The sequence below is a fragment of the Diadema antillarum genome, unplaced genomic scaffold (genome assembly GCF_040938485.1).
Source record: "Diadema antillarum isolate AM-2024a unplaced genomic scaffold, OU_Dant_1.0 seq00000661_RagTag, whole genome shotgun sequence".
NCBI classification, from domain to species: Eukaryota; Metazoa; Echinodermata; class Echinoidea; order Diadematoida; family Diadematidae; genus Diadema; species Diadema antillarum.
Window position 1 is genome coordinate 75,661 of NW_027271573.1, and position 17,805 is coordinate 93,465.

The 17,805-nt window shown below is 38.8% G+C and overlaps 1 protein-coding gene across 1 annotated transcript in view; it reads right to left on the reverse strand.

The window, feature by feature from the left end:
* Positions 1 to 4,682: 4,682 nt before the first annotated feature.
* LOC139736674 (tachykinin-like peptides receptor 99D) overlaps positions 4,683 to 17,805 on the reverse strand; it is a 73,575-nt gene continuing 60,452 nt past the window's right edge. The window contains exon 4 of the mRNA XM_071647423.1: positions 4,683 to 5,008. Coding sequence (XP_071503524.1) covers positions 4,780 to 5,008 — 229 coding nt within the window. The 3' untranslated portion in view covers positions 4,683 to 4,779. The remainder of the gene's footprint in view (positions 5,009 to 17,805) is intronic.

A 17,805-nucleotide genomic window follows, 5' to 3' on the forward strand; every position in this document is an offset into this window, starting at 1 on the left:
TTTGTATGATTAGATGATTGACAAAGTAATTTTTGAACAGAAGGAATGTTGCACATTCATTTTCATGTAGATTTTCTCAGAATTGAATTTAAATTCCAATTTCACTGCATTTCACAACGATAGTTTCATGATTTCTATTATGGCTGAGTGACTCTTTCAAAAGTTGTTGTTCATAACCTTCACAGCCAACTGTGTCGTTGTCCTTCTTAAAAAAGAAGAAGAAATAAGGTCCTAAAATTTATTAGTTTCATATCAAGTCCAATATCCCCCAAATCTCAACGTCTTTACATTGGTAAGCTCTAACTGATTAAGGACAGATTACCATACTTATTACGTAAAATGGATGGAAACAATTTTTTTGTGCTTCTGTCTGCTACAATAATAAAGATTAAACGACATGTGGTCTATCGTAGAAACTATTTTTTTATGGATTTTGTTATTACTTTGCAAGACCAAACTACTGCCTGGGACGCAAAGGCGTCAGGAGAAGACAATATGCGAAATGTTGAACGATTTTCAGAACGACTCCCTTTTCACAATTTCCCGTGTGCCGAGTCACTGGTCCTTACTCATCTTCATACAGGAGAAAAAATGGGGTCTGCGGAAGTCGGTTTGCCTTGTTGTCCTGATTAGCTGGAGGGTCTTCGAGTTCGGGTGACGCGCGAAGGCCGAGAGAATTGATATGCCACCCTAAACCTTTGATCATCTGGCCATTGTCATACAATGCAAAAGTCAGGTGGGGAGTTTAACCCATCGCCTACGGTAACAGGACAGGGTTTCGTGCAGTCTGGAGGTATGTCAGAATCTTGTAGGGAAGGGGTTAACATCTTTTAACCTACTCATCCGCCTGTTTCTCCGTCTCCCGGCCCCGTCGTTAATCTCTCCGACGATCATTCTGTGAAAGCCTTTTCATTTCTTCTAATTAGCCTTCGCGCCATTAGAACTATTGTCCATACGAGCGGCTTAATTGGCCCTAGATGGGCGCGACAAGGGCAAGACGCCACCATCGTCGCATGCGCGATGTCGAGCAGACGGAATTCTTGTCAGGATAACCTGTCTCCTTCTTCTCTACCACAGGTTAGTGACTTTTCAACAGAGAAATACTGTACAAATCGATCTCCGCATCCTCCAACCTCTTCAAGCGCATAGACATGTTGTGTTGCATCACTATGACGTAACAATCACGACGATACGAGCGAGGTCTTCGCACTCGTCACGAAAGCATCGAAAACAAAAAAAATCTGTCTCAGTGCTCAAGTATTCCTCATGTGTTGTGAAGAAAACTTGTTATCCAGTCGCCTTTCCCAGAAAATTCCCTATGCAGTCGAGGTGAGGTCAAGTAAGTCCGTGATTGGTCGTTGGAGGGTCATTATGACTACACCGGAAATGGATAAGTAAGACAATTGTTTAATCCACATGAAGTCAGTCTGCGAGTTTCGTTTCCTCAGGTAAAGCAGATTCATTAGTCTGATGGATAAAAAAAAAAAATTACCACTACAATGTGTCATTTCTATCTAAAAGTTTGCCGTCTGATTAGCCGGGGAGACATCGGTATTCAAACCCTGTAATTTCTGAACGCAGCATTGTTTTGTTCCATGACTCATTAATGAATCAAAATCATGAGATTATGGATTCAAAAAATCCTTAGTCGTCTATATTCAGTAAACGCTAAACCGGAGATGAAAGTTTTGTTGCTGTTTTTTTTTTTAAATTTGTCTTTCCTTTCTTCAACATTGCATCACGTTCATGTCGCACTCGCCTTTTGGTGAAGAGTCTAAACTCGACTAAAACGACGTTGTTTTGTGTTTCCTGTAGGTACTAATCCATACTTTTTTTTCTATAGGAATGTGTGGAGAAAGTTCAAATAGCTGACAAGAGCCCTCTTACGTGTACTCCCCAATAAGTGAAGCTCATAACAATTATCGGTCACTGAAGCTCCAATACAGAGACATCGGCGAACATCGTCACCATGGCAACCGCCGCCTTTCGGTTGCAAGCGACGCGACGGTCGTGAATACAGGTATATAGATGAGTCGATGACAAAAGGACCAACATTCCCGCCGTATATATATATATATATATTTTAATCTCTCTTTAGTCACGGAAAAGAGCGGCAGGTTTGGCATTTGACGGTTTCCACGCCATATCCAAGGACGAACCAGTTAGTTACAATAAGAGGTAGAGCGTAGGAGTAGTTGTCAATTTGTTATTGACGGCTCGATTTTAACGCATGGTGGCGTGTCTCGACGAGGTCATACCTGGTATTCCGAATGTTTTTATCTTTGTATTATCCGGCGATGAGAACGGACGCAGCTAGATAGCACAGGTAGTAGCCATTGATATCAGCGCCTCACTCTACAGCTTACAGATGATGGCAGCTGCACACAGGCATCACTCGATCCAAGTGGATTTGTATCGTGTAAACTATGATCGATATCAATCGAGTCGATAAATCATGATTCCGACAAGTGAAACACGCCATGCACCATGCACACCTCTTTCATAAGCGTTTAATTTGAATTCAATACGACGCCAGACGTGGTGAAACAAGCTAACAATGAAGTGATTTATCACACACCGGCATGGTTGCATTTATGCGATTCCCTTTTGCATCTCATGCACCTGCCTTCCTTTATAAAAATTGTTATCATAGCCTTCTAATTCTAATATTCAATCATCATAGCTAACTCATGCTTTTGATGCATATTCTTATAATCAATTTTGCGAAGATGTGATAGAAAAAAAGTCGCATCGATTCTACCTTTTGTCTTTGGTGTCGATCTTTGTCTTGTCTATCATATATATATATATATATATATATATATATATATATATATATATATATATATATATATATATATATATATTGATAGAAAGAGAGATTGGTTGAGTAATATACCGTACATCAGTAATAAATAAATTGAAGAGGTGAGCAAAGAACCAGAGTACACACATACGCATGGGTGCAGATGACAACGTGACATGTCATAAATTAACATCGTATCAGGTATACACGTGAAACAGTATGAATATTACAGGTGGGCCAAAAAAGAGCATGCCTCTTTTCCGATGATTAACACAGAGTAAGCTAGAAAATAATGATTTTACTGAAAGACAAACCACGGTAACTAACATTACTTCTTCTTTTTTTTTGTCAAAACGGCAACAACAAACAGTACCAACAATTTCATCAGGAAATAACTTACACCACACGATTCGCCCCTCACAGACCGTCGGCAAAGTGAGGTTACCGTATGAATTTTACAAGCATGTTATAAAATGTCGACATAACCCATACATGGAACGTCAGCTTCTAAAAACAGCATTACCAATATTCCATCATTTTCTTTGCGACAGGAACTAGAGGATGGTAATATGCTGACAAGAAGAGAAGACTCAGAAAGTCTAGTCTTACTCCTCTACCTCCATGACGAGAATTCATAAACTCTAATTTCAGCAGTACGAAAAGCTGCATTTTTTTCCTTGCCTTTACCAGTCCTCTTGTTTTCCTTTCTGTCCTTCTTTGTCTTTATCTAGTTGGCATAAAAATCTTGCATTTTTACTTTTCAAAAGCTTGAAAAGTTGCCCGTGTAAGACAAATAACAGAGGAGTTCATGTTAGAAAAAATTGTTTTTTGTTTTTATTTATAACATCTCTTTCAAGTTTCGTTACTAATAAAACATTACAAAAATGGTCGGTCACTCAGAGGATTGAATTGTGACAATCATTTAGGAACAAGTCAATGTTTTATGATGAACAGATTTTAAGTCGTATCTTATTTGAAGTTCCACCCGTAAGTACAATACGTTCTAACGCAACAAGCCGTAGTATACTCGTTTCAATGTGTGTGTGTGGGAGGGGGGGAGGGAGGGGTGAAGAGCAGCGGTTACCTAAAGGTATCTGTAAAGTGAGCCGTTAAGAAGGGTTTAAAGTTTGTGAAAATGGAATAATGAAAAGTGTAGACGTCGATGTCCATTACGATATCCAACGTTAGTTTTGATGTCAAGTCTTTAAATCAGGCACATTTGCTATGGCATGGTGTACACAAAATGTGCCAATTCTTTGATCAACGTGGACAGGTTATTCACGTGTTAATTGCGGACTATAGAACTGATCAATGTATCTTTGGACTGATCGTAGTTTGAAATGTTGAAGATGTTCAAGAGATGAAGTACAAACCATGCACTAAAAAGATCATTCTATGTTCAACAATAATACACTCTTCCGCCAGTGCTTGAGGATCTGAAGGTAAAATTGGGTGTGAATCTATTTATTCTTCCCAACTCCTACTCCGACTACCTCGGTTGGCACTGGTATTATTTATCTCACCAACGCATTCCGTCATAAGCTTGGATTCAAGAGGATGTTAAGAAAGAACCTGACAAAGAGAGACTTTCAAATACCTCTGCCCAAAGATAGGCATTACCGCCTAACTATTGTGTATCGGCCTAAACGAGAACGTGTTCATCTTGCCACCAAAGCGTAATTTGTCCTTCGATCCTGCAACGAAAACAGCATCAGACTTTTCTTTTTCTATCATTAGTTCCCACGAGAGCACTTCCAGGGTCCATTCAATTTTCCGAACAGACGGAAACGTGGGGAAAAAAAGAGATGAAGAACCATCTTTAGACTGCTTTGATGATACAAAGCATGCATCGAACGCTTCTGAGGGAGCCCTTTCACCAATACACATACTGTTCTTATCGTTCCTTTCCTCATTCCTCGCTCTCTCTCTCTCTCATTCTCCTTTCTAAACTTCTTTGACATGTCCTTTGAACTTTACATCGTGTCTTCTGCCGAGTCGCTGGCGGAGGTGATCCCGACGGAAGGCATGCGGTAGGAAACGGAGCGATGGTCCTTGCCGTTGACGACGCGCTGGCTGCACATGTAGTTGGTCGTGTTGGTGGCGTTGGAGCTGGCCGGGACGTTGGACCCGTGCTGCTGCGCGTAGCCGTTGATGCGGATCGGGAGGAGGCAGAGGAATACGCGCTTGAACCCGTAGCGAAATCTGACGTGCATGAAATGCAGGAGAGTGAGGAGGAGGAAGGGGGAGGAGGAGGAGAAGGAGGAGGAGGAAGAGGAGGAGGAGGAGGAGGAGGAGGAAGAGGAGGAGGAGGAGGAGGAGGAGGAAGAGGAGGGAGAGGAGGAGGAGGAAGAGGAGGAGGAAGAGGAGGAGGAAGAGGAGGAGGAGGAGAAAGGTGGAGGAGGAAGGGGAGAAAAAAGACAGAGCAAGGGAAAGAGAAGGAAAAGGGAAGATAAAAGCAGACGAAGGAGAAAAAGATGAAGAAAAAGAAGGGATGGAGAGGAAAAGAGGATGGCAGAAAAAGTGAAAGAAGAATAGAGCAGAGAAGAAAATGAAGAAGGAGAAGAAATGAACAAGGACGAAGAGAGCGAGAGCAGGAGGTATAAGATAGAAATTTAAGGTAAATGGGGAAGAATTAATTAGAGACGGACATGGTAGGGTGGGGAAGAAAGATGAGAGAGAATTCAGTTTAATGACTGGAATCGTGAAATTCATCATCATTGTAATAGACCCAAATTACTCCAGGAGACGTCGGCTTTGGCATGACCTTCAAGTTCTATGTGAATAGAATCGCCAACTCGATGTCGAAAGTTGCGTTTCAACACAACTGCATGTACTGCTCATTCTTTCCTAACAGATATGATGTAACAAGTGCTCAGAGGATGCTGCATGCGATGAGAAATATGACAAAATATCACTGAACATTGTGCAGAATAACCCACAAACACAACGAGAAAAGTGGTAAAGGAAGAGGAGCGACCGGAATATAAATGTGGTACGTAAGGCATTGGATAGCAGAGATCATCTAGTTTTATACAAGATTGCGTAGTCAATCATTTACAGATCTTATATACATATCCTATAAATGTATACGCAAGCGTGAAAATTTTTTATATATATATATATATATATATATATATATATATACATATATATGTATGTATGTATATATATAATTTATGTATATGATCCTCTCCAAATTCCCCCCTCAGTTTCTCTTTTCTTTTTTTTCTCTCTCCGTCCAATCATATGCTTCAGCCTATTCTTCAGCATACAGAACGTGAATAATACATTTTTCTTTTTGTAAAAATGTTATATTGTTTGTGAATATAAATGCATAACTTTTATTAACTGGACGTCCCAGTCAAGTTTTGAACAGCTTATGACCATCCACTCACGAATGTTCATGATAAAATTATATAAATGATAATTCAATGGACAGACCATTAAGTATGTAGATCATGGCTGCACTTATGTGAATAAATCAAATATAGTTTATATATATATATATTATTTACATAAGCATATATAAACATATATTACACAAACATAACTTCAGGAGAGGGGAAGAGAGGAGGGGGAAAGAGATGTAAGTTAATAGATACGTAATCTAAGCAGACGAAATGTGAGAATGCAGAGTCGTTCATCAGGCGTGCTGGATCATACGTAATTGAATTTAATGACAGACTGTAACAGAATATGGCAACTCGATACCGCCCAGCGCCACGTTCGCCTTCGAGACACCGGCGAGAAAGTTGTCATAACTCCGATTCCGTTCTCCCTGCACGTCGCGCGAACCTTGTATCGCTGGCGGCGCAAAACATTCATCTCACCCCGGCCCCGCCCCGACAAGTCACTGTCAGTGAAGAGGAACAACAGATTATGAATATCAAATTTTGCATCACGAGAGACAGGGCGGTTTGCGAGTCTGTCAAAAGCGATATCATGTTGTGTAAGAAAGTGTGAATGGAAGAGCCACTGAAGAGAGAGGGTACAGAGAGAGATAGAAAGAGAGGAAGGGCAGAGGGGGAAGGAGTGAGGGACTGATATTCTAACTATAATAGTAATACAGCGCAATCCCGTTATAACGGACATGGTTATAACGAAATTCCGGTTACGAAGAAGTAAAATTTCGGGCCGCAACATTATCTACTCTATGGCCCGAATTCACGAAGGTGGTACAAATCAAACCATGGCTTAAATCATGGACAAAAACCATGGAGTGCCAAGAATCGCACGGAATATTTCGTCACGAAATTGGTCATTTCGTCGACAAAATGACTGTTTCGTCAACGAAATTATCATTTCGTGGACGAAATGTTCATTTAGTTACAAAATGTTGTCATTTCATTACCAAATAATCATTTTATCGACGAAATGACTGATTTCGTAACGAAATATTCCATGCGACACCTGGCGCTCCATGGTTTTTGTCCATGGTTTAAACCATGGTTTCATTTGTACCACCTTCGTGATTTCGGGTCTATGTGTTTTTGTTGTTCATTTGTTCGGTTATAACGAACTTTCGATATAACGAAAGAGAACTGCCGGTCCCGAGGACTTCGTTATAACGGGAGTCCACTGTAGTGTATAGTGAAGAAAGCTAAATGGAAGCCTTGTGGGAGAAGATATTGCTCATGGCGATACTACCACATAGTTGGTCTTCACTTACTTTATCTTATCTGATATTACGTTTAAAAATTAACCCAAAAGCCCGACTGACTAAGGCGTGGATCTTCATAGTCTCACAGAATACCAACTTGCGAACCAAAGAGCATGTATTCATCACAAAATCATGATCACTTTTTGACGAGCTTCCGCTTAGCTCTGTCTAACTAGCCACCGTGGCAAACTGGAGGAATCCGAGTTGCCATGGTAGCAGCATGACAACATCTGAAGAACTGAAGATATTTCAGTTGTTGCTATGGAGACGGCAACTATTGTGATTTGTGACATATTACGTACGATATTATGCTCGTTCGATGACATGGACATCGATACTTGTGAAGGCTCTGATCATAATGCTTTTTGCTCTTTTGAGTCGACATCGGCAACAACAACAACAACAAAAAAGCTAGCTGGGTTGATGCCTTTTGATAAGGGATTCAAGCAAACTCCTATTGTAAATAGAGCCACTTATCATCAAAGTATTTCAGGTTTGACTGAAAAGGTAGAATTTCCCATCACCCCTTCTCCCCCCCCCCCCTTCCCCCCATCTCCTCTCTCTTTCACCATCTTTCATCAACTCCTCCTCCTATTTGGGATGTGCATGCATCATCCTTTCATGAAAAACGGGTTGAAATGACACATCCAAGATGAAATTCATACCATCTATATTTTATGAAAGCTCAATTCAGAAGAGGTGATGAGCTAAATTTGGCAAAGGCGAGCTAGTATCCTTTTCATATTTCAGCCGATTGACAGCGTGTGCATTTGAAGTGTTCTTTATGTAACAGTAACAAGTACACACGCATCATCATAAAATAACGCCAGGCCAAAGCTCGCTTGCAGACATACTGTAAACTACAACCACCCGCCTTTGATATGATGACTGAGACAGATACGAAATTTCGATTTTGCTATATATAATATATATATATATACTAGTATAAATATATATATATATATATATATAAATATATAAATAAATAAATATATATATATATATATAATTATATATATATATACATATACATACATAAAGAGAGAGAGAGGGGAGGGAGAGAGACGTGTGGAATGTCAAACATGTGGATGTGAAACGTTTCTAAGGATTTATGATAATACACTGTATAAAAGAGCAATGCAGTATCAAGCTTTGTTGAAATTCGGCAAGAGTACCTGGAACAATGCTATTTTTATTCTTTTGTAAGGTCTTGGGGTTCAAAGTAACGCGTTGCTTTGAACAAGACCTTACAAAAGAGTAAAAATAGCACTGCTCCGGTTACTCTTGCCGATTCTAGAAAAGTGAAAACGGGATTATCAAATAGCAGTATCAGTGATGTGTGATTGCTATTGAATCAAGTACTGAGTTAGTCAAGAAACCGTTGCAACGGTTTCTTGACTGGTTATAGTTTGATATAAATCGAGGTGTGAGGCAGGGTGACCCACTGCCACCATATTTGTTTTTATTGGCAATTGAAATTTTGGCGGCCAAGGTTTTGAGAAAGGATGATGCAATTAAAGGAATTCAGTTTGATAATCTTGAAGTTCGGCAAGTTGTATATGCTGATTTGTCAGTATTGTTAAAAATAACTCATCAATTCGTAGAATACAGGATTTTTGAACCATTTTGTTTTTGAAACTAAATAGTTTCACGGTGCATATTGAGAAAACAGAGAAAATGAGATAGGGAAGAAACAAAGGGGTTTGGGAGGTTACCCATGGAAAATTCAATTACTGAAATGAATATTTAAGGAGTGTATTTTTCATTGGATATTAAGATCAGAGAAGAATGAGATTATAAAGAGATATTTAATAGAATAAAAAGACTTCTAGGAGATAAAGAGATTTAGCTGCGATGGCAAAAGTGCATTTGCTAAAAACATATACACGTACTTTGTCTAAATTGAATTATATACCTTCGTCTTTAGTGGTTTTAGAGTGGGTAGTTTCAGAGATTAATAAGATTTGTTTTAAATTCATATGGAATGAGGAAGATCGAATTAAAAGGGTTATTTGTTATCAGGATTGTGGTGATAGTGATCTCAGGATTACAGATTTTGGATTATTTGTAAAGACTTAAAGAATTATATGCGTAAAACTACTTTCATATGGTGGAAAGAAATAAGTTAGGGTTACATTTGATGAAATGGGGAAAAAGTTGTTTTTGGAACAAGGGCCTGAGCGTTTTTCTTTTGATGTGTATATGGTTAAAACCGTTGTTAGTTTCATGATGTGTAGTAATGTTTTTCATTATTTTTTGTATTATATACGGTAAATGAGTAACTTGAATTAAGGTGTTTCATTACGACTGAAGGCAGTATCGGATGAGTGTTGTGTACGCGCACGTGTGTGTGTTTGTCTGTTTGTTTGTGCGTATAGGTATGTGTTGGTGTTTTGTGTTGGGGGAAGGGCGGGAGTGGGATTTGATTGTCTTATCGTTTCGTTTGATCATTACTACATTTTACTACTCACGAGGGGACTGCATTCTGCAAACTAGGCTTGTTAGCAGTCCCCTCCATTTCCGACTTTTTTTCTTTGCTACGATTCAATTACAGTTTGTCCATGCACTTCTTCATCTATAAAGTATGTTTTGTCTCATTGTAAACAAGTGACGTGCATTTAAATCTCATTTAGATATGCATAAGTCACATTGTGCTTTACTTTGTTTATATGCAAATGTCATACTGTATACTTTCGTCGGAAATGAAATGAAATGAAATTAAAATGAAATGAATGAATGATTAGTTATTCAGGTAATGATATATATTGATTTGTTTCGATTGGGAAGGGGGTTGATAGGACTTTTATAAAAGATTTCATTATTCAGTTGTGTATTGTACTCTTTTGGCACAATACTTAAAGGTGGAATATGAGCTATGTTTTACACATTAAAGAGAAAATATCGTTTCAGATGTCAACATGATTATTCAAATGGGATATGATGTATATATTCAAGCAAAATATAATGCATATTAGTGAAAGCATTGTTTTGTTGGTTGGACTTAATCGATTTATCACCATTGTTGATGTTAAAGTTTAGTTAGTGGGATTTTGATGGGTTTATCGTTGATTATTGGTGTTGAAGTGACAAATTATGCCAGTAAATACTTCGATATGTTGATTCTGTCTTCATCTGTACCTGTATGTCTTACTTTCAGTCCAGAACGGTTTGTTGTATTTATGTATGATTTGAGAATGAAGTCAATAAAGATCAAGGAAACATTTAAAAAAGTGAATCTGTATTGTGTGTGCGTGTGTGCTTGTGTGCGTGGTGTGTGTGTGTGTGTGTGTGTGTGTGTGTGTGTGTGTGTGTGTTTTGAAGAGCCTCTCTCAATGTATACATGAATTTCCGTTTCCTGGAACTGAGAAGCACTTGAACGCTTTCCGCAACTCTCGTATTATGCTTTGCGACAAAGTAGCCCCGTCTTGAGTAACGGTGTATGCATGTGTGATTGATGCAATAAAAGGGAGCTTCCAGCGAAAAGCGGACTAGTATTTCCCCCTGAAAGCGACTGTGAGGGTAGCGTGACTAAAATTCATTATCACGCCGCTTAAAGAGGGGTGTCCGTTACCAACCTTCTTCATGAATATTGTTGAACAAAGTTTGGTGATTCGTTTTTCTTTTCGTATTTCGTGTGTGTGTCTGTGTAATTGTTTAATGACGTTACACTGATTGAGTACAATGTTTTCATATACCCCTTGGCATTACAAAAAAAAAAAAAAAAAATGGTAGGAGACCGTGAAAAAAATCTATCCAGAACAGACACAGGACCTTTATATATATATATGTATAGATATATAATAGGCTCGATACTATACTTGAAATCTTTTAAATAGGCTTCAGTGGCAGTAGAAAGTTGGGTGGTATGAGCTTGACGGTGCACCGCGTATTCTTTCTTGGGTATGCATGTGACCCTGAAAAGGGCCTACCCACTCTCAACGTTTCGGAAAGAATGTTCTTGTCGTTTTCAAGAAAAATTCTCTTAGAAACGACATTCATGATTTTTTTTTCAAAGTAACTAAATTACGCTATTTCATTTTATTCACATGTATGCGGGAAAAAGCCCGAAACCAGATAAAGCCAACAACTACATAAAAGAAAGCACTACTTTTCTCAGAAACTTCGCCGACATCTAATCTTTTTTTTTAATGGAAATAATATGCTCCAGGTGGACGTAAATCACTTAGAGCATTTGATTACATGCAGCCGGCATGTACTCACGCAAGCTTCTATGACATTTTTTTTTCTTTACGGGATTATAATTCTATTATGTTGAATTCACTTATTTTTCCCTGCCAGGGAAGACTTTGCAAAGGGTCGTATCAATGCTGGTAATGATAAGTAGTAATTTGCGTACACAGACACAGACACAGACACACACAGACACACACATAGACACACACACACATACATGATTATAGTTATATATATTATATATATAGTGCATGAGGCTGAATGCACTATAACAATATAAGCACCGACAAATTCTGAATTTGCCCCGAAGGCCAGTTATATTCAATGAGGCCGCAGGCCGAATTGAATATAATTGCCTGAGGGCAAATTCAGAATTTGGAGGTGCTTGGTACTTGTTATAGTGCAATAAGATGTCATGCACTATGTGTTATATAAAATAGCATACATACCCAGGCAAGATGAATTGAAAAAATACGAACGCCTAGATCATTTAAGACTCTACACGTGTCTAGACAAGCAATAATACCAGTTTCTTTGAACCTGTGTAGACAAAATCCTGAAGATCCAAATTCAACTATAGAGTCTAGGGTCTACGTGGTTATATCTAACGTTTTCTAATGCTAGGCCCTACGATAGGTTAGGTCTAACATAGGGGCCCTGGCCTAACAACGGTATACTAACATTAGATCTAGACCCAAGGTCTACGTCACTTACGAGCGACAGAGCTAACGAAGATAACGTTAGTTAATACTTGACCCTCTATTAAACAGTAACACGTTAGACGCCCTACTTACTGCACTGTGGGTCCAGGACCAGGACTAGATGATGTTTTGTAGGATTAGGGATCTGCTGGATTTAAACACAAGGCTCGTGCCAGGCATCATTGTATTGTGGATTCCGAGAGTGTGTTGTAAATGTCGTAGTAAAAGTTCATAGCGTAGCGTGATCAAAGAGCGCTTAGCGTATACCGTACACACGCTGCCCATTTCCACGGCGCACGTCCGCGTAGAATGTGCGGAGAAAGCGGCACAAATCTCGGGTTGACTGGTTCAATATCCGTCGGATTGATTCCTTTTTCAGAACAGTAGGAGTCCAAAATTCGTAGGGCGTATTTGATGGCATCCTTTGTGTCCTTATTGTCTAAGATACTATTTATATAGATCAGTCTCTGTAAAAGTAGCGAACCTGTTCATTTCAGCTTCCATGTTTAAATCTACCGCTGAAAGTCTAGTCCCACGTACACAGATAAGTTGCTGGCATAGCCAGCGAGAATCGAAAATAACGATAATATCGAGCAAAGCATATCGCGATTGTGGCGCAATCGCGTCGATAAATATGTATGCTATTTTATATATATATATATATATATATATATATATATATATATATAATAGCATACATACTTATGATACAGGCCAGCAGTGCATGACAAAAGTTATAGTGCACGTAAAATATAACGATTGCAGACGATAACCCACTATCGATTTGATATCGGTTTTTACTCCCTCATTTTAATCATCGAGTACTGAATCCCGCACCTCATCGACGCGATTGCGCCACAACCGCGATATGCTTTGCTCGATATTATCGTTATTCTCGATTCGCAACTTATCTGTATGGGACTAGACTATCAGCGGTAGATTTAAACATGGAAGCTGAAATGAACAGGTTCGCTACTTTTACAGAGACTGATCTATATAAACAGTATCTTAGACAATAAGGACACAAAGGATGCCATCAAATACGCCCTACGAATTTTGGACTCCAACTGTTCTGAAAAGGAATCAATCCGACGGATATTGAGCAAGTCAACCCAAGATTGTGCCGCTTTCTCCGTACATTCTACGCGGAAGTGCGCCGTGGAAATGGGTAGCGTGTGTACGGTATACGCTAAGCGCTCTTTGATCACGCTACGCTATGAACTTTTACTACATTTACAACACACTCTCGGAATCCACTTGTGCAGCAATGGTGACTTCAATGATGCCTGGCACGAGCCTTGTGTTTAAATCCAGTAGATCCCTAATCCTACAAAACATCATCTAGTCGTGGTCCTGGACCCACAGTGCAGTAAGTAAACTGAGGGCGTCTAACGTGTTACTGTTAGATCCATGGTAGACCTATTGTAGGGTCAAGTGTTAACTAACGTTAGCTCTGTCGCTCGTAAGTGACGTAGATCTAGTAGTAACGTTAGGCCAGGGCCCCTAGACCTAATCTATCGTAGGGCCTAGAAATCGTTAGATATAACCACGTAGACCCTAACACGTCAGGATTTTGTCTACACAGGTTCAAAGAAACTGGTATTATTGCTTGTCTAGACACGTGTAGAGTCTTAAATGATCTAGGCTTTCGTATTTTTTCAATCTTGCCTGGGTATGTATGCTATTTTATATAACACATAGTGCATGACATCTTATTGCACTATAAAAAGTACCAAGCACCTCCAAATTCTGAATTTGCCCTCAGGCAATTATATTCAATTCGGCCTGCGGCCTCATTGAATATAACTGGCCTTCGGGGCAAATTCAGAATTTGTCGGTGCTTATATTGTTATAGTGCATTCAGCCTCATGCACTATATATATATATATAATATATATATATTATATATATATTATATAATACTTGTATACAAAACATATTCAAAGTATATGTAAATACATATAGTATATATATGTATATGTTTCTACATACGTTATTGTATAAAGACATTATGAAATCACAAGGAGGTGACATATAAACATTACAGAAGGGCTCGGAAAGAGAGAGCTAGAAAGTCACCCATTTCTCTACCTTTTATTGGTATACGCAGCCGTGAGATAATGTGCGTATTAAAGCAACTCTCCTTGGTCTTACTTAAAGGTGATGGCTAGTAACTGATCAGTGGGAATCAGTGGGAATGCTGGGGGATGGTTGTTCCAATCCTTGTGCACACTAAGAAAAAATGATTCATTCTTGCACCTTTTAAGGGTGCAAAGTGATGTCACACTGGTGGCTCCCTATGGGTGTTATCTTGCACCCTCGAGAAATGGGTGCAAAAGTGGTACCTTGCGCAAGGGTATAACCCTGCAACCTGTGGGTGCACCTTTGCACCGCCAAAGAAGGTGCAACATTGCACCCTTTATTGAGGGTGCGAAGTGGTTCCCTTCGGTGCATATTTCCACCCACAATAAGTGGTGCTAAGTTGCACCCTTTTCTTGAGGGTGCATCTTTCCACCCACACTAATTGGTGCTGAGATGCACCTTTCTTGAGGGTGCGATCTTTCTCCCTTTAATTTTCGGCGCAACTTTGCACCCTCTCTTGCCTCTACTTTTGGTGCAACTTTACACCTTTCGTGAGGGTGCAAAGAAGCACCCTAAGTTCCAAGATTGTAGCCTCTCTTGAGGGTGCGATTTTGTGCCATATATATAGGTATAATGTTGCACCTATGTGGTGCTTATTTGATCCATGACGGCAGCAAAATTGCTTCTTTAAAGGAGCCAGTCAGTGTCACTGTCTACGCCTTTAGAGGCGCAATGTTGCCTAGTATAACCTCAAGTGCACCTTGAGATTACTGGGCAATATTGCGTCCCTAGAGGAACAGGCAGTGACACTGATTGGCTCCTTTAAAGAAGCAATTTGCAGCAGTTATGGATGACATAAGCACCACATATTTGCAACATTATACCTATAAGGTAAATATACTTAGCATCACATAACAAGGTACAATTTGGTTACTTAACTACTTTAAACCTTGAATAGTGCGAACTAATGCAAGCCTGCTTGCTCAGTATATCAAACTTATGCTGTTGTTGCACTCTGCAAAGTAAATAAGATTGGTGTAATTTGGATCCTGTGAATCATGAAATGTGTGTGTGGAATTTTGTGAGTTTTGAAATGTTAATGTAGAAGTTAACTTATAGTTGTTTTTGAATGACATACTAAAACCAAATATTTACTCAATTACCTTTCCAATGAGGTGAGCACTATCACTATCTATCAAACAAACCCTCCAGGCAAGAGCATACATCTGCATGAAGGAAGAGGTAAAAATATGATATACATTTGTCTGGATACGTTTTATTCAAAACGCATTTGAATACGTACTTATTCACATAATCTATAAGAATAAGATATGCTTTTTACCAGTACACAAAGCCTCAAAAAACAAGAGCATGCTACGTACATTTCTAAAGTATGCACCATATCTTTTAAAAAAATGTAAGAGGATTTAACAAGTTGTTTGTATGCATTTAAACGAATAGGCCTACATATTTCCATGCGTACAATATTCATGTATTACAGTGACGTCATCATGAATCATCAAAAAGATATGTTTCCAGCATAGACATGAATTTATCTAAAATTTAAAACATGTCTTACAATTAGGAGTTTGTTTTATAATGACGATGCCAATTGTCTTAAAGTCCTTATCACGACATGTCTTGGTGTTCACACTTATTCAAATCATGAGATTCTTGGCACTTAGATTACGACTACAATTTATTATGGTTTAGATACTTAACTGACATACGCATACCATATACAGGTATACGGGCATTTCGATGAAAACATCTAAATACAAGGTATAATTATAATATGAAAATCGAACTTGATACCAGCCCTTATGGGCTACCAATGGAGACTAGGCAGAATCGCAGTTATCATGGTTATGTATTCAGATTTTATTTTGGGTGATACACGCATTCCGACTGATTTGGGATCAATTCGAGTCCCTCGAGCTGAGATTCCGGAACTGCAATGAGCAAATCATCATAATGACTAACAAAGTGACTGAGAATAATACATGCACCAGTTTCTGTTTCGTTGTTCTATACATAGAAAGTTGTTACGTTTTCCAATCCTCTGTAGGCACACAGGGATTTGCAGATCACCGTTGGCTATAACGCCATGGTCGCGTGCAAAATGATTGCAGCTTATCTAACTTGTAGTTTCCGAAAAGGGGACTACCGTGCTTATACATATTAATCGGATGATAGACCCCGTCAAAGAGTAAATTACGGATATCGTATACCATTGTCATATCCACTTTTTGTTCTGTACACAGTTTCACTGGACTCTTATGAACCACTTAAGCATTACCAAATCATGGAGTATAAGAATAATCTTATGTTATTTCCTTGAAACGGCTGCATTTGTATGAGCGGGAACAGTTTGGCATCATACATGACTAAATGCATGCATTATACAAGGTTTCAGGACACTTTGAACAGTGTCCCCCCCCCCAAAAAAAAAAAACCCACAAAACAAAACAAAACAAAACAACAACAACTAGTGAAATGTTGTATACCCTAGGCCCATTAGTGTATGATCTTTGACCTTTGAATACATTGCCCATATTTTTCAACGAGTAGGCATCTGGATGCAACGTAGGTATATATAAAATGATTTTTTTTTAAAGGAAAATATATTTAACCACTTCAGAAATAACTATGGAACAAATAGCATAATATTGACACGTTCCCTTATTCCTAAATGACGTGACAGAAAACTTTCCTCACCGAAATCATTCTGTCGTTATTCAAGTACGAAGACATTGATGATTATATACCTAGTTCGATTAAAAGTATACATGGAGCCATTGCAAAGGTATCTAATGAATAGCATGCTTCAGAACTACATCATTGTCATTTATTCTATGACGCTAATAATAGAGCAATTGTTCCGCCATACCACCTGGCAGGTTGTAGTCCTCCTACGACGTTTGTTCAGCAAATAAGGCACAAAATAAAATTTTGCGAATTTTACACGCTGTTGCCAAAGTATCTAATCTTCTTTTCTCAGACATAAGGTATGCTGATGCTGTATGAATTAGAAACGGAAGCTTCACAAATATTCACCATCTAACAAGGTAAAAGCGAAGTGATGTCTTGCCCACATATCGAATTTGTGATTACACTGATTTTCAAATGTAAGCTCATTGACTTTTTGACTGTTGACGGAGTCGGACTTCACCAATATCAACACTTGACAGCCATCTTTAGATGATATGAGGAGTGAATTTGGTGGTCATATAGCTCAAAAGTGTGGAAAGTTATTAAAAGAACACCACAATACTATGTCGACAGTGCTAACAAGGTGAGATACAAAGAAAGAGCACGAAATGACATTGTAGAATTTGACAATGACTTACAATATTTGACCT